Genomic DNA, 22,966 nt, shown 5'->3' with positions numbered 1-22,966 from the left:
AGATTTGCATTAATATGCAATTATGCATTAATGCAATTATGCATTAGTATGCAAAAATATAAAATTCTCACACTGTTTTACAGCCAATAAGTATGTGGTATGGAGATAGGTGAATTATAAAGATTTTTTTTAAAAACATCCCTGAATATATGAAGGAGACACCTCACAAAAGAAACCAATATCGGGTCCAAGAAATGTGTATCCTATTTCTAAAATATTACCGAAGTAGGCACACAGAGGAAAAATGCTCAGTTCCACTTGCAAAGACAAGAAATAAGAAGAGAAACACACAGCCCAGGTTAAGTGGCATGAAACAGCAAAGAGACTGGAAAGCTTATCTTGCTCCCAGGGAATCCATATAGCAGAAAAAGACCCAACCACATGTGTAACAAATTCAAAACATTCTAACCTCTCACTACCCAGTGTGGTCCTTGAAAACAGCACCAGCACCACCTGGGTACAGAATCTCAGGCCCTGCCCCAGACCTGCTAAGTGGGACTGGGGTGAGTCAGGTGCACAGTAAGCTTTGAGAAAAGCTAAGGAGCCATGGTTCTCAACCCCCACTGTGCATCAGAATCACCCAGAGATGCTAAGAAGACACCAGTGCCTGGGCCCCATCTCCCTGCAGTCCTGACTTGACCGGTCTGAAATGAGGCCCAGGCACTGGTGGTTTGCTGTTGCTATTGTCTAAAAGTTGCCCGAGTGATCTACTATGCACCAGAACTGTGAACCACTGGTCTGGAATGGGATTTTAAAGCATGGCTTGCCTGGTAAAGTCAGTCTTCAAGGCACCAGTTCCCGCATACTGTTTGGCACAAGCATTTGCATTGTCAGCCCAGGCTGCGAGAAAAAGTAAAAATCAGCTGATAATGATTAAAATAACAACCAATGCTCTAAATCCAAATTATTTATTTCAAACTTTGAGTAACCTTGCCTCTGTTAAAGAAATTACCTACCGTTTTTGTAAATCTTCTCAAATTCATCTTGTTCTTCAAGCTTTTGTCCCACATGCAAAACTCCTAGTCTCTGGAATAAGAATCATACCTATGTTTATGTATAACAGATTTCAGCACATATGACTTAGGAAGAAAAAGCAGAGTCCCCAGATCATCTGTCACCTGGCTGTAGGTGGGAGATGCTTTCCCTGTACATGGGGACCACAGCACTCTCCCGCTCAGGCCAGGCTGCAAAAGCCTCTCTTTGGGCTTCCTTCTGCACATAGCCCCCACTCTCCCTTGAGCCCCAGCATCGCAGGAACAGTGGCAAGACTGTAAACTCAGAGACAGGGGCAGAAGGGAAAGGACGGGGGAGAGGGAAGGCTGCTGCAGGATTCCAGCCATTACTACCTCCTTTCCTGCCACCCCCAACCTTCCACTGACTTTACCCCTCTACCTCCTCACAATTCACCATCTCCAGACTTCTGACCTCCAAACTTATCCCCTAACCCTGGGACCCTTTGAGAACTGGGATGAATACTACCTACCTACCTCCCCACAAACAGCCCTTTGCATATCATCTCAGAGGACTCCTGGGCATCCTGAAGCTCTCTATGGACTCCCCACTGGAGTTCACTGACCACAGATTAGGAACTCCTGCCTTGGTCTTTGTCTCAGACCCGCTACCCTCTTAGAACCACCATCTTCACTGCTCAGCTCAAATGACATCTCGCTCTCTCTCCCTCAGAATGGGGCCTACCCATGCTCAATGACCTGCCCTCACTGGAAGGGGAAAGGCACAACTGGAGTCCCCACATTAGCTGGCATTGAGGCTAGAGAGGTTCCTGCCCAAAGACTCTCTGAAGGTTGGTTAGGTTTTATAATACTATTTTCAGCATGTAAATTAGTTAAATACAGATTACAAAACCTAGTTAAATAGAGTTCTGTTAATCAGCCTCGGAAACAACCATTCCTAATATTGTTTCTATTGAAAAATATATTCTGAAGTACAATAAATCCAACAGACTGACAAGGACACAGTACCATACAAGCTAGAGAATGCTCAAAGAGGGCAACCACTCCTTTGGTGTGTCCTACTTGAGGATTTGGGGAGGTATTTTCCCTCCATAATTCTGCCCTGAGTCCCATAAAATTGTCATAAACGAAGTTGAATGTTTACGAATTATTTAGGCAGGAAACCACTTGGGATGCATTTTGTTTGCTCCCTACATCAAATGCCAATGTGATCTGGAAATCTGGGATATACATATTTTTAATTCCAAATATAAAGAGAAGAAAATATTTATACCTATTCTTTCTCAACAACACAGTCTTACTGGTAAAGCAAAGCTGTGTCAGAAACTTTATACCTGGGAGTTAATATCCCTTGCCAAACAATAAAAGAGGTGCAAACGAAAACAACTTTTGAGGTACTATTCTGTACTACTAAAGAAGAAATAAAACCTTTCTAAATAAAAATATTTAATGCTGGCAAGATTCACTTTTCACTGCTGGCTAGTCTTAGGGGTAACTGGTATAACCCTCTTGGAAAGTATATATTCTCTTTAACCCAGGAGTTAACCCAAAGGAAATAATTCAAGCTAATAATAATATACATAGGTATATTCTCTATAGCCTTATTTATAAGCCAAAAATATAGAAACCTAAATGGCTTAGTAAATTATAGCACAACAATGCACCTCTTAAAAACTATGATCATGGGCTTCCCTGGTGGCGCAGTGGTTGAGGGTCCGCCTGCCGATGCAGGGGACACGGGTTCGTGGCCCGGTCCGGGAGGAACCCACGTGCCGCGGAGCGGCTGGGCCCGTGAGCCGTGGCCGCTGGGCCTGCGCGTCCGGAGCCTGTGCTCCGCGGCGGGAGAGGCCACAGCAGTGACAGGCCCGCGTACCGCAAAAAAAAAAAAAAAACTATGATCACATATAATGCTAGAGCAAAAAGGCAAAATTTAAAACTGTACACACACTGACCATGGTTATGGACAAAGTGTACATCCATGGATGGCAAGACACAAAACCAAAAAGAATTGGGTTAGGATGGGGGCATGTGAATGTTTCTTGTTATTGGTTTTTAGAGATGAAGTTTCTTTTTGCTATATTGTTTATCTGATAAAAGAAAAAAAGCATTTGTACCTGAAGCTGGGCCTGAAGCGAACGACGAGCTAACAGACTCTGGATCACATTAGTTCTGTCCAGACAATCCATGCAATTGCTGCGGAACACGCCTTCCTGGTTAGTCACCACCTTGCCGTCAGAGTCCACTAGAAAATAACTAAAACATATTTATATAAACACTCTCATACCAAAGTCAGCCAAGCCTACTAAGGACAGACCTCTTATAACACAGGTCCATGTCAGAGACGTTATTAAAACTGAATTAAACCTAAATTAAAAGGTCACATGGGAAATGTACAGCTCAGGTATATTTGATTACCAAAGACCAAAAGGAAGTTTGAACAGAAGAGGCAAGACAGCCCCTATCTCAAAACAACTGTAGCATCAAGGTCACTTCACCCAAGAGATGTGAAAAGGGACAGTTGGGAGTACTGTAAAGACGGCTATGGTCATCACCGTGTTTCCCTAAGGCCAGAAGAGGTCTTCCTTTGACATAATTATTGCACCTATGCCCCCTACATCGGGATTTCTTGAAGCACAGTCCCCTGTGCTATCTGTATCAGAATTCCCTGATGTGTTTGTTAAAAATGAGGATGCTTGGCCTTGAAATAAACTGAGTAAGACTCTCTGAAGCAAGGGCTGGATATTGTGCATTAAAAATATTTAAAAATCCCTTCTTAAAATGGGTAATAGGGCTTCCCTGGTGGTGCAGTGGTTAAGAATGCCAATGTAGGGGACACAGGTTCGTGCCTTGGTCCGGGAAGATCCCACATGCCGCGGAGCAACTAAGCCCGGGAGCCACAACTACTGAGCCTGCGCTCTAGAGCCCACGAGCCACAACTACTGAAGCCCGCGTGCCTACAGCTCGCGCTCCACAAGAGAAGCCACCGTGATGAGACCATGCACTGCAATGAAGAGTAGCCCCCGCTTGCTGCAACTGGAAAAGCCCATGTACAGCAATGAAGACTCAACGCAGTCAAAAATAAAATAAATAGATAAATGAATTAATTTAAAAAAGAAGGGTAATATATGCAAATAGTACTAAATTTATAAGGTATAATAGGGTATTATTTGAAAAATCCATTTTCCTTTCTCCCCTGAACCACCCAGATATCTGCACTGGAGCCAACCATGGTTACCAGTTCCTGTGTTTCTGTCATTTTTAACAATCTGTTCAGATTATTCTATGAACTCAAAAATTTGACAATGTTGACACAGTGTGGCAGTAAAGAGCATGGACTTCGGCAGCAAACAACTGGTTTGCTACCCTTAGCTCCTCAGGCAAGTTACTAGCTGTGTAACTTTAAGTAATTAACCTCATCTCTCAGAGCCTAAATTTTTTTCACCCACGAAATGGAGATGACAGCATCACCATTAGGCCGCTCTTAGGTTTAAATGAGATAATGTAAAATGCATATAAAGTGCTTAGCCAGAGTGTATGGGACAGAGAATACAATGAATACTAGATAATATTAATTTTATTGCAATTACTCCCCAAAATCAAAAAGTGAGGGAGAAACACAACAGATTCACCAAGGGCTAAAAATCATGACCTTAAAATTAAGGGCTTAAGGGACTTCCCTGGCAGTCCAGTGGTTAAGACTCCATGCTTCTAATACAGGGGGCATGGGTTCGATCCCTGGTCAGGGAACTAAGTTCCCACATGCTGTGAGGTGTGGCAGAGAAAAAAAAAGAAGGCTTATAAGAATGTGTTTAGACTAAAACTCTACATGAGGTTCATGCCAAACTGGTGAAGTTCGATTAGAGTATGTATATATAGAATGCATGTGAGTGTTGGCACCCCATTAGTACTTATAAACTAAATACTACATGTTTTATAAATATTATTTCTTAAACTATACAAGTCTAAGAGATAAGTATTATTATCTCCACTTTACAGATGGAGAAATCAAGATTTGAAGATAACTAACTTGCTCCTTGGTCACATGGCTAATACGAGGCAAACTGAGATTTCAAACTTATTGTGTAGGACCCCAAAGCCCAGATTCTTTCCACTTCCCCCCAAATCCCTGGAAACAAATGTGCAGAGAGGTCATCTGAAAGTCACAGGTGAAACGTCTACTGTCCCTGTGGAACATAGTGAGAGCAAGGGACAAAGATTCTGGTGTCAATGCTCCCTTCTTTCTTACACTCTGTGGGGCAATAATTAACAGATAAACCCAAGGAAGTAACCCCTCTGACAAGGTTTCTCTACCCCAATAATCATATAGGTCAACCCCCCTTCACTAGCTATGCTCAAAACAAAACCTCATAGAAGAGAAAAAAAAAAAAGCAGATTTAATTAACTATAGCTGATGACAATATGTATAAAAATATTTTTTTAAAAGCTGAAGGGCTTCCCTGGTGGCGCAGTGGTTGACAGTCCGCCTGCTGATGCAGGGGACACGGGTTCGTGCCCCGATCCAGGAAGATCCCACATGCCACGGAGTGGCTGGGCCCGTGAGCCATGGCCGCTGAGCCTGCGCGTCCGCAGCCTGTGCTCCGCAACGGGAGAGGCCACAACAGTGAGAGGCCCGCATACCGCAAAAAAAAAAAAAAAAAAAAAGCTGAGCAAATGTCTACAGAAGTTTTACTATGTTACTGTGTAACTGAAATTACACAGTGCATTAGAACTACACAGGCAGAACAAAATGAGACTGGTTTCCAGATTCCTACTTCTGGCTTTAAAAATAGGTAAAGACTGACATGTGCATAGAGTACAGCGAATATATGAACCCACACAGTAAGTAACACTGTAAACACATATGAGAAGTACCATGAAGATATTCAGACCCTTTGATCCATTATCCTACCCTCAAGAATTTATTTCAGGAAACAGTTTAACAGAAGTAAAAATATATTTATACCCAGAGTGATTCACTGCAGCACAATCTTTCATGGTAGAGAAAAGGAAACAAACCAGATGCGCGATGCAAAGAAAAGCATTTAACTGAAACTGTACTATGACAAAATGGAACACAGAAAAGCCATTAAATGCTATCATTACAAAGACCTGGTAGGCTAATGACAAAATGTGATAAAATGTTTAGTGAAAATAACTGAACATAAAACAGTAGCAATCTAACTTCAATTATATAAAAATTTGTAAATGCGTAGAAGATAATACATAAAAATATGAAAATACCTGGACTTGGGTCATTTTTAAGAATTTTTAAATATTTAAAAATTACCAAGTCTCATCTTTCAGGGGAAAAAAAAAAACTACAAATGAGGGTATAGACAAGTGCTATCAACCTAGTGAACTATATCTGTAAGTCTGTTAGATAATGCATAATATACATGATTAACATATGCACCTACCTCATCCCTCAACCTCTGTAGGGAAATAACATAGCTTACCTTAATTCATCTTGCATTTCTGCTACTTGATCCAATAAAATACTTAGTCGATCCCATCTCATATTTTTACATTCCTTATGGAAGTCAAAGGCAATATATCTACCAAAAGAAAAGATATTCAGAAAGTGACTAAAGATTATTCATTTTCTTTCTGTTAATAATACCTTCATAAGCTGATCCTCCTCTCTACATACACATCGCCTGGGAACAGTAGAGCCTCCTTCACTCTGGGTTTACCACTATACATATACACATGCATGCAGGCATGCACAGACACACCCACCTTCTCATGCTCATATCTACTGAAGGAAAAAAATACACACACACTCTCTTCTATCTTCACATGTTTTTCTAGAGGCCCTGAGATAGGAGTAAAGAAGCCCAGCGAAATGCTACAGAAGCGAGCTCAGGAACAGCAATCAGGCATGTTAATATAAAGTAGCCTTGTCCAACTGAATATCTACTGTATATTTATTCTCTACCCCCATGTGCAAAGAATAGGGTCTTTTTTTGATTTTCAAATCAATTAAGATGTTCAAAATGGTCAAATGCGATTCAGTCCAAGGAGGACTGGACTGCCTGTTGTGTATTAGGGGCTGTGAGAAGAATAGAAGCAGGATGGTCCCCATTCTGGTTAGTTACTGTTCATCCTACCAAAATATTCATTATCACTATCCATACATCACACATACATGTGGTAGAGAGAATTTTCTTGTCCATCAATCTGTAATGGGCTGTTTTCAGTTATCTAATATTTAAGAGGTATAAATCTCAAAGTTAGAACATATCTAACAGTGAAGGTGCCCTACTATGAGCTGGAAAATGTTGCCCCTGCCCCTTGAGAGGGGGAAACATCATTAACCAACTCCCGAAAGTCAAGAGAGGAAGAAAGAATGAAGAGAACCTGGGCACCAGGGTACATGAAGATTCTCACACATTCCACTTCTACCCAACTTCCTATTCAGGGATCAAGTCAAGTCATAAAGGAGGAGGACTAGAAGAACATTACACTCTCATCTACAGAGTTAAATTCAGATTAGGTGTCTGCTCTCATGGAGCCTTGGCTCCAATGGCCGAAGGGACATCAATGTAGGGAGGACTTCCAGCAGGTCAAGAGAGGGGCTTCTATCACCTCAATGGTTATCTCAGGGGAGAATGGGGTACTTAGAAATTAGTATAAAAACAGAAGTTAGCCAACTGTGACGCCAGACTTTGGGAAGACTGCGAGTGGGGGGAAGCATTTTCAAAGGCAGCTCCATTAGAAGTGGTGGTGTGATAGTTATTTTTGGAGTGCTCTGACCATAGCTCTAGACTTGCCTGAAAAATTTAAGTGGCTCACTAGCACATAAATGCACTTGGATTCTTAAGCTTGTATCCTTCTAAAATTACATTTGTATCTTCTAAGAATGTCTTACATCACTATATTTTGGTAACAATAGCTTTAGGGTGTTTATTCCTTAGCAGTATGTAACCTCCAAGTGCCCTGGAACACCAAGGGCATAACTTTAGACTCTGACTTATGCCTCAAGTTCTCAAAGTTAGCTGCTGCTACAAGCACTAGAGGCAACTCTGGAGATGAGTATACCTACAGAAACCCTCTGAAGCACAGACAGGGGCTTAACCAGGGGTGTACAAAGGAGGCAGCAGATAGACTTTTTCCAGAATAGACATGTTGGACTCTAAACCCAGTGATGCTGATTTTTCAGGTCTTAGGTATATTCTGAGTAATTCCTCTGAGGATTTTGAGGCACATCCTGGATAGGAATCACTTCTCTGACTCATCCAAGTGTGTTTGGGCAGGTTCCACTATGAGAAGGCAGAAATGGGCATGGAGTAAGGGTCTGATAAATTTGCTAGAGTTTTTGAGTTGGACAATAGGCTTAAATTCTTCCTCAAAGGTTCATTATATCATTCTATTTTTCTGTATGTCTAAAAATTTCCAGAGGTTAAAAAAATTCTCCCCAAATAACCGAGTACCATTTCTTTTAAAGTCTTCCCCCAATGCCTGTGACCACTTCCTACCACAGTATACCCCCACCTCCTACCCCGGTTTCCTAATGCAGAAGCTCCAAATGGGCTGACTCATTACCCTGCACATTTCCACAGGGCAACTGTTTATGTTTTAGGATCCCCCCTCTTTTGACAAGGGCACACAGAATTTGTAACTATTGCCTGCTGCCTTACAGGAGGGCAAGCTGCTGCTCCAGACAAGGCCGCCATGCAACAGTAAATTGCTCCAGCTCGTGTGGAGGTCAGGACCAGGCAGACCACACCAAACAAGCATGAGTAACTGAAATTCAAGACCCAATGGGCAGAGCGACACAAAGCCTCAAGGAGAGGATTTTAATCAAGGGCTAAACTTTTACAAAATTCAAATTAAAATTCAACTGTTAAGAAGTTATTCTGCAACATGAATTATGCCAGAGAAAATTTCAAGCTAACAAAATCATGCTTTGAAAACAACAAACTGAAATACATCTAGAGAGATCTATGTACTTACGTATATATGCACGGCACATCTACTGTGAAAATACCTACAACAGATTTCTAGTGAGGTACCTGATCATTCCATTTGCCAAGGAAGACACCATTGTTGCAAACGCCTGTTCAAGTGGCTTCTCTGAGCCCTTCTGATTAACCTGTAAAAAATTAAAAACACCACAGCCTGCTTTTTAAAAAAATATTTGTTTGTTTATTTATTTATTTATTTATGGCTGTGTTGGGTCTTCATTGCTGCACGCGGGCTTTCTCTAGCTGCAGCGAGCAGGGGCTAGTCTTCATTACAATGCGCGGGCTTCTCGTTGAGGTGGCTTCTCTTGTTGTGGAGCACGGGCTCTAGGCACCTGGGCTTCAGTAGCTGTGGCACGTGGGCTCAGTAGTTGTGGCTCGCGGGCTCTAGAGCACAGGCTCAGTAGTTGTGGCACACGGGCTTAGTTGCTCCGCGGCATATGGGATCTTCCCGGACCAGGGCTCAAACCCATGTCCCCTGCATTGGCAGGCAGATTCTTAACCACTGTGCCACCAGGGAAGTCCCACCATAGCTTTCTTTTAAGTTTAATTAGAAGGACAGAGTGACATCAGCAAAATGGCAGACTAGGAAGCTTTAAGCTCTTATACCCTCACAAAAACATCAGAAAAAAGAGAAGCTGTCTAAGCCAACTTCGTAGGAGCTCTAGAAAAGTCAAAGGTTTATAGCAACCAGACAAATGTCCAATCAAGATAAAGCCATCCTCAAAATAGTAGGACAATTCTGTAGCACTTTTCTTGCCCTTATCTCATCCTTTCCCCAGTGCAATGACGATCTTAGCTTAAGCAGCAGCAACACAGTTCTCAGCCCCCCTCCACAAATCGGAGCAGACCAGACCTTATTTGCACACTGCTCATATAAGCTACAAGAGGACTATAAACCAAGACGCCTAGGGCAAGATATTTCAGGTGGAGACATAAAATAGACCATCTAAAGCCTGCAGAAGCAGCTGGGGTGACACTCTTTGAGAAATTAGGATACTCAAAAGCAGCCATGTATACGGAGAGTTTTAGACAGCCGTATGCATACCCAAGCAAGATGCATGCTCAGAAAAGTCCTGAAAAGACCTTAAGCCTTCACCTCAGGCTAATCCCTACGTTCAGAGCAAGCCTAACTAAATAAGCGAAGGACTGCTCCAACACAGAAGCAGTCTGCAGAGATTAGGAGAATGGGGTTGTTCTCTCTTTTTTGTTTTTTCCTTTGTCTATTTCAGTTCCTTGTATTCAAGGAAATTTCTGTCAAAACATTAGCTGAAAACAAGCTAAAAGAACGGAGACTTCAGTGAGCATACATAACAAGGAACAGTCTTTGCAAAAATAGTTTGGAAAAGTCTCAAAACAAATAGATTACTACAGCATTCAATAATCAAAACAAAAACAAAATAAAACAATAGCAAACCCTGAGAAAGAAGAATCTAACTTCCAGAGTTACTACATTATAAACATCCAATACCCAGTTTTCAAGAACAACAACAAAATCATAAAGCATACAAAAAAACACAGGAAAACAAGGCTTAGCTTATTCAATGGAAAAGGATAAATTGATAGAAACCATCCCTGCAGAAGCCTTATTTATAAAAAGCTTTCAGGGAATTCCCTGGTGGTCCAGTGGTTAGGACTTGGCGCAGCCTGGGTTCCATCCCTCGTTGGGGAACTAAGATCCTGAAGGCCGTATGGCGTGGCTAAATTAAAAAAAAATAATAAATAGGACTTCCCTGGTGACACAGTGGTTAAGAATCCGCCTGCCAATGCAGGGGACACGGGTTCGAGCCCTGGTCCAGGAAGATCCCACATGCCTTGGAGCAACTAAGCCCATGCGCCACAACTACTGAGCCTGTGCTCTAGAGCCCTCGAGTCACAACTACTGAGCCTGCGTGCCTAGAGCCCACGCTCTACAACAAGAAAAGCCACTACAGTGAGAAGCCCATGCACCACAATGAAGAGCAGCTCCCGCTCGCTGCAACTAAAGAAAGCCGGCACCCAGCAACAAAGTCCCAATGCAGCCAAAAATAAATAGATAAATAAATGTTTTTAAAATTTTTAAATAAATAAATAAATAACAAAAAGCTTTCACAATAACTGTCTTAAATACGCTCAGAGCTAAAAGAAAGCATGGACGAAGAACTAAAGGAAATCAGGAAAACCATATATGAAAAAAATAAGAATATGAACAAAGAAACAAAGTATTCAAAGGAACCACACAGTAAGTCTGGAGCTGAGAAGTACAAAATGGAAATTAAAAATTCACTAGAGGAGTTCAACAGCACATTTGAGCAGGAAGAAAGAAGAATCAGCAAACTTGTATAGGACAAAAGAAATAATCAAGTTGAAGCAGCAGAAAGAAAAAAGAATCGGAAAATTGAATGGAGCCTGGGGAACTTCTGGGATACCATCTAACAGACAACATATTCATTATGGGAGTCCCAGAAAGACAAGAGAGAGAAAGGGGCAGAGAGATTATTTAAAGAGAAAATGTCAAAAAACCTTCCCAAATTTGATGAACAATATAGATCTTCAAATCCAAGAAGTGCCCAATCCCCAGATATGACGAACCCAAGGAAACACACCAAACACATTATAATCAAACTACTTAATGACAAAGAGAGGATCTTGAAAGCAGCAAGAGAGAAAGGACTCATCACATACAAGGGATTCTGAATAGAATTATATGCCAATTTCTCTTCAGAAACCTTGGAGGCTAGAAGGCAATGGGATGATATATTTAAAGTACTGAAAGAAAAGAACTGTCAACCAGTAATTCTATATCTGGCAAAACTGTCCTTCAAAAATGAGACAGAAATTAAGACATTCTTGGATAAACAAAAGTTAAGGGAGTTCATTATCCCTAGACCTGCCCTACCAGAAATGCTACAGAGAGTTCTTCAAGTTAAAATGAAAGAACACTACAAAGTAACTTGGAGCCACATAAACAAAAACATTCTGCTAAGGGAAATAAGATGCAAAGGAACAAATATTACACAATACAATTTATATGGGATACCCAGAATAGACAAATTTATAGAGACAGAAAGTAGAATGGAGTTACCAGGGGCTGAGGTAAGAGGGATAATAGGAAGTTACTGTTTAATGGATACTGAGTTTCTGTCTGGTATGACGAAAAGTTCTGGAAATGGTCAGTGGTGACGGTTGCACAACACTGTAAAATATTTAATGCCACTGAGTTGCACACTTAAAAATGTTAAAATGATAAATTTTGTTAAAAAAAAAGGATGCTAAGGTTTTATTCCCCCCAAAATGTAAGAAACATACCAGATTGATTATGACTTGTTTTCCATAAATAATTATTTGTGAATCAAAATGCCTTTGGAAACCATCCATCTAGAGAGGGGGAAAAAAAGAGTTATATACTTTACCAGATTACATTATAAGAATACTTATAAGATGTTAAAAAGTGTCTCCTTAAATGTCCTATCTCTATATTCAAAAGAATGACATTAAGATGGACTATGTCTTCTAGATATTCTAAATACCATGTAGTGAGTAGTAACTATAAGCCATTCTACTCTGAGCTACAATATTACTATTTTATTTCTGAGCATGTCAAACAGAATACACTAAATATTCTAAACAGTGTAAGACTGAAAATCTTACTGAGATCTCTAAAATCTAAATTTACCGTGTCAGTTTGTTTTTCCACATTTCTAACATGCCACATACACAGCCCTTTGGTTTATAAGCTCGCTAAGTGCCAGAACCAAGGAGAAAGGCCTCAAAGATGTTGAAGTCTGACTTATAAGAAATAAATACATGCTCTATACGCAAACTATAATGCCACTAAGCTTCTATTTATAGCCAATGAAAAAAGCATGGAAGATACACACATGATTTGCTACTTTGTTGATCAGTGGCAGTGGTTTGTACTTGAGATTTGGTCTTTGAGACCAGTAAAGTGGTATTGATCCTCGAGTCTAAAAGAAAAGAAAAGATATGTAAAAAGAAACATACGCACAAACTTGTTTTTCTCACCTTATTGTCAGCGGTATATACAATATCAATGACCGCAAAAGAAAAAATAAAAATGCAGTCTACTAACTATGAAAGAAATCCATGCATACTGGCTCCTAAAATTCGTATTTTGGGGCATGCATTTGGAAAGGACTTTTTCTGATTTTATATACATGCACTTGTGTAGTAGACAGTTGTGTTTCTCCTAAATTCTAAAATAAATCAATTTTTATCTACAAGTAAAAATTACCAAGTTACATCTGGTATATAATTTGGCATTATAATAAAACTAGAAATTGCTTTATTCATTCTCAAAAGAATATGTTTATGAACTTAAAAATATTTTTAGCCATTAATACTCCGGAGCAGTAAGTGATCCACAACCCAGATATTATGTCACAATGAATGCAAGGCAGGTAAAGTCAGTCATAAGCCAGCTGCTTGTCCTGTCATCACTGCCCTGAAGAAGTCTAAGGGGTTAAGCAGACCAGTGGCTCCATTTCCATAACCCTTGCACCTCCTACCCTACCCTCTCCTTTAGGGATTTAATTCAAGGGCAGAAAACGTCGGCAACTGAGTGCCAGGTATTAATGGAATATCCTTGTTTGGGGTGAACTCTTTCCATATTGTAGACAATGATATTACTTTAAAAAGGAGAGAAATTTCAACAATATGTCAGGAAATTACAATCCAAGTAGAAGAGACCAACTGGCTGGCTGCCTAACAGACACGTTAACTTGCCTGTACAAATGAAGCTCTGCTCCCATTGTAGTGCACAATTTGTTCTGTTTCTACAAAGTTAGCTGCATGGCCTTCAGAATCAATTCCTGAATTGGAAAAAAATTAACTATATTTATTACATAAGAAAAACATCAGAAACTCACTAATTCACTCTAACTTGAAGAGAATTAAGTCAGTTCAAATTAGTGGAAAAGTACTTATAAAACTAAATTTCAAACAAATGCATAGTCCACCATCAGAAAGCTCACAAAGCTCACTCACTTAAACAGGCTTAAAGGTAGTATTAACGACCTAGTAACAAACAAGTAATGTTGGCTGCTGTTTAATATATCAATTGTTTATATACACAATCCCTCTAAAACAGTGTTTCTCAAAAGAAGTTCTCAAAAACCTCTGACAGTATACCCATAGATCCCAATTTTGGAAGTTAAAACCATTAAACACAATATTAAATGCAAATGTGGGCCATTACGTTAACAGTATTTTGTTATAACGATGCAAATGGTCCAGCAGATGCGTATAATTTTAATTACCAAAATGAAAGCACAAAAACTCTATATGATCCTACAATTTCTACAACTCCATGAATATACCCAAAAGAACTAATTTGAAAAGCACTGCTCTTAAATATTTAGCCTTGATTTGGTTAGTTCTTTCAAATGTTTGAAGCATTACCTTACTATCTTGTTTACATAAGAAAAGCTTGCTAAGCAAAGGCAACTTTCAAGCGAGTCCCTGACTCAATTAGGACAAAAAAAAAAAAACCCAACAGATTTTTAATGATCTCAAATATTTCTTAACATTCTTTCTATCTGACGTACTTCTAAAACATATAACATTTTGAGGTGTAACATATAACATCAGTGTTTCTGTTAACATATTAACAGAAGGGAAAAAAATTATAGTCAAATCAGCAATAAAATGCCTTCTCAGTACGTTCTAAAATTACTTGTCAGAAGCATGGGCTATACTTGGTTCTGTCCAGAATTCCCATTAAGGAATAATATTTTATTATTTTAAATAAATAAAATATTTTAGTTATTTTAAAGTAGTTATTTTAAAAAGTGAGATTGAGAATAAGAGTGAGATTGTGTGTGTGTGAGAGCGAGTGAGTGTACGAGACATCTTTATGAAGCGATTTCCAATATATATTAAGTTAAAAAAAACCCAAGGTGCAAGAAAATGTACACAGTATACAACCACTGTCTGCAAAAGAAGGAGAACATACTTGGAATAGCATAAAAATTATCTGAAGGATAAGTAAACTAACAACAGATCAGCTGGTCGGGAGGTTAAGATGCAGCAGATGAAGTCAGAAATGAGAAATATTTTTTAACTGCATATCTTTTTATACCTTTGATGCCTGATCTATGTGACTGCATTACCAATTCAAAACTTTTAATTAAAAAATATGACTCCATCCAAGAAAATCCAGATACAAGGGCATTGCTAACTCTAATCCTGGTTGTGTGATCTTGGCCAGGTCACTAACTAAATGTCTTTCTTCCTCTGCTATATCACCTATACTAAAGGAGATTAACCAAATGACTTTTACAACTTCCTGGCCCAAAACTTCTATGATTTACCTAAGGGTCCATAGGATTCTATTCTGATATACTCTGGCTTAAAAAAAAAAAACAGAGTTCGGGAAACTCATTTTCATAATGACAGTAACCTCTAATACAGATTTTAAAAGCTTCGTTTAAGCAAATTAGCGTGTTGCTAGCACAAAGCCTAAAGAATAAATGCTCAAATGTAAATCTTCAAAGTTGAAGGCATAAGGTCAAATGTCTAGCTTTATACATGCAAAGAAACCAACAGCAATATAAGAAAATACTTTCTCATATGAGTTTAGGTTATTGAAAACTATAGTGGGTTCAGCTATGCTCTCAGACATCCAGCAAATAACATGATCAATTCCTCTTAAAGCAGTAAGAAGCAGCCTACAGTGTCTCATTAACATCTGCAATGTAACTACAGTAGCTGGAGTAAAGTACAGAAGACCTACCTAATTATCATAATGAAGCAGGAGATAAATATTTAGCAAGGCTATCAAATGATAATGAAACAAATAAAATACAAAAGGTTACATTCATGTTACCATGAGCCAAACATTAATTAGAGATAGATATAACCCAGTACCAAATCGTGCTGACAAAATTAATCTCACCTCTTACATAATAGCGGACACCAGCTCTGAAACAACTCCTCCTCGAGATGAGAATCCAATCAAAGTATTTTCCATTAATAGAACATGAGTGCATAGTAATAACTTAACTACATTAAGAAAAATATAACATATTGCAAAATCATATGTATTATTTTCAAATGAAATTTGAATCTACCCTAGTAAGAATGTCTCTGCCTTTAGAAAATAAAAAGGAGAATATGCAAATTTTTGGTTCCTCATGAATATTCACAACCCTTTAGTACTGATTGTGAAGTTTTGTCAAGTCAGTAACCCTATAATGACATACAGTCAGTGTGTTTAAGTGGCTCATTACAGTGTTTCTATTTAAATAATATGATTTCCTTTCCCAGATAGTCTCAACCACTTTCTGAAAGTAAAGAATATTAACCACATCACAAAAAAATCTTTGAATGAAAGACTTATACATTTAAAATAGATTAACCTTCCAATAAGAAATGGAAAAAAAGGGGGAAAAAGACTAAGCTACTGAAGTTTATATTATATGCATAATTATAATTACCAATAACAGTTGCTAAGTATATAAAGATTTACAGATCAAACTGTAAATTAAAGATTATTCAGAAACAGAATGTATCTCTCTCTTCCTCATAGGTTTGGGTTTGCCCTATGGTTATTTCCTATACATAACATTTTGCTTAATGTAATTTGATTCATCCATTATAAAGCATTAAGAGCATAATAAAATAAATATCTATAAACCTACCTCCGACTTGCGAAAAGTATCAAAGCCCTGAATCTAGTATCTGTTCCTTCTTCATCCCATCCAACTGCCTTCTTCCCCAGAAGCCCTGTGGAGACGATCCCCCTGCCTTCTTAGTTTCATTATATGCAACCATGACGTGAAAACACACAGCTTGCTTTTGAGTTTTATAAAAATGGCACAACACTCTTAAAAAACTTCAAGTCCTTGTTTATGCCCCCAGTAAGTACCTAAGAGTCATCCTTGCACTGCATGAAGCAGTAGTTTGGTCCTCTTCATTGTTGTGTGCAATCTATAAGAACCATGTCACAACAGCCCTAATTCTTCTGCTGATGGAACTCGTGGTGCTCAGAGTTTGCTCTAACAGTGGTGCCGTAAACATTTTTGAAAAACCTCCTGTATAAATGTATTGTGTATGTAGAGGGGAAGGCCTGGTAAATCCATAAGGAAATGCCAAATAATTTTCAAAATAGTGGTACCAAATGATACTAGCAATATGAATTTCTTGTGATTCATCCCTCTCTATCACCTGGTATCATCAGACTTAATAATGAGTCATCTTGAGCTCCCAATTCACAAACCTTTAAAACCACAGTACTAGAGAAGACTCCAAAGCCGTTATTTACTCATTCATTCATTTGGAGCAGGGCACAAAGATGAATCAGACATGGATCTGCCTCTAAGAGAACTGAGTATAGCATGGAATATGTCTGTTTTATGAATCATTTTCTTCTGATTACAAGATGAATATCCATCCAAAAGCATGTAAGGAACGAAAGAAAAAGAAAAATCATGCAGAATCCCACCACCATGACACAACTTTTAAAATGTCGATGTATTTACTTCTAATCTTTTATCAATTAGTGACTCTCAGGGCCATGCACTCCCACTTGGGGATGCCCATTTCACACTTTCTCTTCAACCTCCAGCTACTACTCACAGCTAATGGCACTGCTTCCAATTTCACTGTGAAAATAAAAGCCATCCACATGCTCCCACCACATCTATCTACCTACTAGCCTCCACGTCCACCATAGCTGCTTCCTTTCTACTAGGGCGGATGAGCTGGATGGTGGATAAGCTGTCTATGTCAGGCCTTCGACCTGTGTACTAGACCCCACCCCCTCACACACTCAAGGACATTGCTCCAGCATGTGGCTGTGCTCCCACCTTCTCCAAAATCTTTCTTCCCAGCATCTGGTAACAGCCCCCATTTGGGGAGAAGTGGGGGAAACAGGAACATAACCTCCCTAATGGTCTTTTTTTTTTTTTTGCAGTATGCAGGCCTCTCACTGTTGCAGCCCCTCCCGTTGCAGAGCACAGGCTCCGGACGCGCAGGCCCAGCGGCCATGGCTCACGGGCCCAGCCGCTCCACGGCATGTGGGATCTTCCCAGACCGGGGCACGAACCCGTGTCCCCTGCATCGGTAGGCGGACTCTCAATCTAATGGTCATTTTTAAACAACCAGCAGCATATCAGCTGATGAGACTCTCTGCTTGGAAACCTTATTTTCATTTGCTTCTGGGACACTACTCTCAATTGGTTGGTTCTTCTCTTCCTCACTTGCCTTTGCTGGTTCATTTTTCCAACTTCAAATCTTAGAGTAACTCTATATGACTCGTCCTTTCAGTTCACTTACTTTGGTTCCCCCACTTCAGAAGTCCTTTGTCCTGAGGCCTGTAGTCCGTGGCTCTAGCATTTATTCACTATCTAGAACCCCCTTCAGGCTGTCTTCTTTCTCTACACCTTTTTCTTCTCCATATACATTTCTTCCTTTGATGATCTCATCCCACTTCATGGCTTTAAATGCCATCTATACCCTGAGGACTTTCAAATTTATGTCTCCAAAAAAAATTTACGTCTCCAACATGGACTTCTCTCCTAAACTCCAGTTCCATTAATCTATGTCTTCTTGACAATCTCTACTTGGATATTTACAGAAATCTCAAGCTCAACATGTCCAAATAGAAGTCCAGATACTCTGGCCTGCCTTCCACCTCGGCTCTTCCCCACCACAATGCATGGCTTCCTTCCACTTACTCTGGCCAAAAATCTTAAGACTCATACTCAACCCTCCTTCATTCCCCATGTATAACTTGTCAGAAAATCCTTTTAGCTGCACTTTCAAAACATATCTAGAACCTGACCATTTTTCATCACCATCAGCTACCGCCCTGGTCCCAGGCAACATCACCTCCATCCTGATTACTACAACTGCTCCTAGCTATTCCTTGCATCCTCCCCTGCTCACCTTTGGCATATTCTCTACATCACTGTCCGAGTGATCCTGTCTTACCATGACAAGCCTCTACTCAAATCCCAATAGTTTCCCTTAACAGTTAAAGTAAAAGACAAAGCCTCTAAGGCCCTGCATAATGTGGGTCCAGCAGCCTCTCTGAACACAGCTCCTACTCCCTGTCCATTCTCTGCTCCAGTCACACTCCCGCCTTGGGCCCTTTTTTCTTGCCGATCTCTAAGTACAGGAAACATCTGAGGACAGGTCTAGTCAAAAAGCTACACTAAACAAAAGCCAATGTAAAACTTCAGATTTAAAGCTAAATAGATAAACTTTCTAAAATCACCTAGAAAAAGTGTTCTATAATCTCATTTGTTATTATTTGCCCATTCACAATCTCATTTTGGAATTAAAAAAACACATACACACAATTGGCCCAAACCCTTAAAGCACTACCTAAATAGTACACTTGTTATTATTTTATCCTTAGGAGAACTTAGAGAGCTCCAGGGAAAAACAAAAACAAAAACCAGAATAAACAGGAGCTTTTATCCTGACATTTTCTGCTTTTTATTCCCCCGCAACTGTGGAAAATGTTTCCTGCATTACTTTTCTGTTTTTAAGTATAACAAGCATAATAATTTAAGGAAATCATACTAACATAATGAACAAATAAATCACAGACTGTGTGTTAGTTAATAAGCTTCTTTGTGGGTATGTGATAGAAAGATCCCCTCAGTTTCTGCAGGGCAGAGTCCTGACTATAGGCACTCATCAGCACATTGTGCTTACCCTTTAACAGCCAGCTCACTTTGCTTCCCTATTTTTATTATGATGTCTATGATAAAGATTAGTTTTAAAAATGAACTTACAATTAGATAACCATTACTCATTTTGTATTTGTACTACACCTCACCCCAAGCATCATTCTTTGTACACCATGTATTTTCATTTTTCTGTGGCTATTTCAAATGAAAAATATAATTTTTAATTGTAATTCTCCTCTCCAACTTGCTGGTTACCCTAGTTCCTAAGTCTAACTTTTTTAATTGCTAAGGAAAATTTTCAATAGGCTAAAACTATTCTTGTTTATTGATACAAAGTCTAATAAAGCCAAAACACAGTGGACATATTTCTTCTTTTAAAACACCAGCCCCAGAGAGCATTAGTCAGTCTAAAGAGTTTATTCTATTAAAAAAAAAAAGGTCATTTACAACCAGTATTCTAAGATTTTATGTTAATGGTTTGATATTATTATCAAAAGAGATTTCTACTAATTCTAAAATACTCTCCTCATGTAATATTTGAGACTGTCTTTAAATCTAAATTCTAATAATATTTAAATAAAGGCTGCTAGAAAACTAAAGAGTAATATGTAAGGATACAGCCATATAATACCGGAAGAGCAAACCGATGGACCTGAAATGAAGATGTATGTTATGTTTAGGAATAAATATACTTCAAAAATAATAAACAAAAAGAAGCACTATATAAAATATATTTACAGATGGGGAGGTAATATACAAATAAAACAAAGTAGTAAGCTTATGGGTAACTTTTAATTTTAAAGACATTTCTCTAGTGTAACATTGTCTTTTTAATTAAAAAAAATTAAGTATGTGCTACAATCATTTGGGCTTGAACATTTCCAGATTTTGGAACACTAATAAAACTACATGAAGTTGCAGAATGTTTATCTCCCTCCTTTTCAGTCTTTGCCCGCAACAAGTTCACTGCTCCAGGGAAAAGATATCTCCACATTCATGGTTTGCAGTTTAAACTACTTTTCCCAAAAAAGGAAAGCAAATGCCAAGGGATAATGCCATTAGGCAAATCTGTTTACCTAGATTCAATACATTATGCTTCCTAGGTGGCCTCCTTGTTTACATCTCATTTGTATAAACCAAGAACAGAGGAAGGTGACACCTATGCATGTCTATCCTGGGTGACTGAAGGGAGTCAGGTTCCCATAGGAAGACAAATGCAAAGCTCTCCACTGCCTGGGGAATTAGCTCTGGCCCGATTTCTAACATTATTCATCTACCAAGACCCATTCTCTCTCTCTCACTTATAGAAAGCAATGTATTTATACTGAGGTATTTTTTTCTTTATTTAAGGCTTCTATAGAAGATCTGAGTAAAATAATTAGGCTTCTTCAACCTACAATGATGTGGGAGGGTAGATCGGATCAAAGTCCGTAAGTTATAAACAGAGTTAAATTAGAATTCTTTACCAAAATCCTTGGCGATTAGGTAGCCATTTTATAACATGTATTCAATTAAAACTTGAACTGTAACAAATAAGCTGGTTTTATTTAGTGTACATTACCTCTGGCTGAGCAGAAAGTTCTCTTAGAAGATGACCATTCCATACAAACCGCTGGTCTGCCTAAGAGAGAAGTTTTAAAATTAGTATTCAGTATCTCCTGCCATTTGAGTTTCTACAGAAAGAAAAGTATAACAATCAATGTCTCCACCTGGTGGCTAGGAGCAGGTCTCTTTGACATGCTGCAAAAAGAACACTTCGGGTATCCCTGTCTCGTTGCCTCAAGCCAGTGCTGCTGGCCCATACAGAAACCTGACAGTCCCCACAGGCTCTTTCTCTTATATTTAATCAACCACCGAGTCCTAAATCCCCTTCCAGATCCATTTCAGATCCTCTTCTACAGATCCAGATCCAGATCCTCTTCTACATATCTATTCTCACCACCCCTGGCTAACACCTGATTGCATCCCAACTACTAAAACAGCCTCCCTAGCCTCAAGCCTTAGCCTGGCCCTTCACACCCTTCCTCCACATGCTGCCAACAGCTGTCTAACATGACACGTCTCCTGTCTGCTGGAAATTCTTCACTGGTTCACAGTCATCTAAAGAACCAAATCTTCACATGGCCTAACCAGTCCTGGAATCTGGCAACCCCTACTTAACTCTCTGCTCTCATCTTTGGCCACTCTGACTTTCAAACTATACAGAAGAAACTCCCTCAACAACTCAGTAGACTAACCAATTCTCTTCATTCTCTTTATAAAACACAGCAACGGACACTCCCCTGTCCCCCGTCCCCAGCAGAAAGTCACGAGGAGTGGCTCTTGCACTCAGGCATAACCAGTTGAACGGTACACTTCCTGAGATTCAGACTGTGTGTTCCCAATCAGTTTGTGCCAGTTTTTCTTATTATTCATAACATAATTTAACTATTTTATAAATCAATGAAATATGACTTAAAAATAAACTGATCTTTCTATAAAGTTGAATGATTTACAACAGAACTTGATAAAAGGCAAGTTGCTAAAAACAAAACTTCTGTTGAATTAGGAGTAAAAATGGCAACTATAAAAGACTGGAGAAACATAGTAAAAATATATGGTATTCTGCAAACAGACTGCTCTGTAAGTGTCAAAATCTTTAAAGAGACTCAAACTGGAAAGCATTATGGATATAATTTATACAGGAAAGACAATTAGGAATCAAGGAACCAAAAACAAAGAAAAGCTTATGATCCTACATCAAAAAATTGACCAATGTAAAATTTTATGTTTTAAGTTGAGATAAAATGTTTATAGTATATATGATTCACTTATCACTTTTGTGATTCCCCAAGTTATGGTAACTTTGACTCTTCTGATTAGCTGACAAAAAATTCCCTCCCATCCCAACAGATGAGATGGCTTCTTCTTCAGTTTAGCCTAATATTGCCACTGCCTCTGACTGGAACCCTCCTTCTCCCACTGCCGCCTCATCAATAAGGCCTATTCATCATTAAGTCTCGGCTCAAAAATCACCTTCCTCTGTACAGTCGTCCCTGACTCCCCCAGACAGAGTGAGTCCCGCCTTCCTTCAGGATCCTACCACACTTGGGTACCTATCTCTGTGACAGCAATTGTCCCTTGTTCTGTGATTGCCTGGACTTCCACTTCCCCAGTAGACTGCAGGCTCCCGAGAGGCAGGGGCATGTCTTTTCATCCTGTGTGGCCGGTGGCTAGTATAGTGCCTGGTACATGGCAGGCATCTGAGAGACATTTCATACCGAATGGAGACTGTAGCAAAAAAGCAAGAGTCTCTTTGCAGTTAAAAGCCAAATTTCTTCATTGCTTAGCTTACGTCTAAACTTACATTGAAGCCTACATATAATCTTACAAAATTATAGACTATAAAGTC

General features: G+C 39.3%; 1 protein-coding gene across 1 annotated transcript in view; it reads right to left on the bottom strand.

The window, feature by feature from the left end:
- SACM1L (SAC1 like phosphatidylinositide phosphatase) overlaps window positions 1-22,966 on the bottom strand; it is a 57,515-nt gene that overhangs the window by 6,007 nt on the left and 28,542 nt on the right. Inside the window, exons 6-16 of the mRNA XM_082664524.1 lie at window positions 21,137-21,196; window positions 20,194-20,227; window positions 15,831-15,932; window positions 13,661-13,746; window positions 12,796-12,882; window positions 12,224-12,292; window positions 8,987-9,066; window positions 6,428-6,526; window positions 3,086-3,224; window positions 957-1,026; window positions 768-840 (exon numbers count right to left, since the gene is read on the bottom strand). Coding sequence (XP_082520650.1) covers window positions 768-840; window positions 957-1,026; window positions 3,086-3,224; window positions 6,428-6,526; window positions 8,987-9,066; window positions 12,224-12,292; window positions 12,796-12,882; window positions 13,661-13,746; window positions 15,831-15,932; window positions 20,194-20,227; window positions 21,137-21,196 — 899 coding nt within the window. The remainder of the gene's footprint in view (window positions 1-767; window positions 841-956; window positions 1,027-3,085; window positions 3,225-6,427; window positions 6,527-8,986; window positions 9,067-12,223; window positions 12,293-12,795; window positions 12,883-13,660; window positions 13,747-15,830; window positions 15,933-20,193; window positions 20,228-21,136; window positions 21,197-22,966) is intronic.

This window comes from Grampus griseus (assembly GCF_964374135.1).
Source record: "Grampus griseus genome assembly, chromosome: 10".
NCBI lineage: Eukaryota > Metazoa > Chordata > Mammalia > Artiodactyla > Delphinidae > Grampus > Grampus griseus.
Note: the sequence above shows the minus strand (reverse complement) of the source record. Positions and strands in the feature narration are given on the sequence as shown.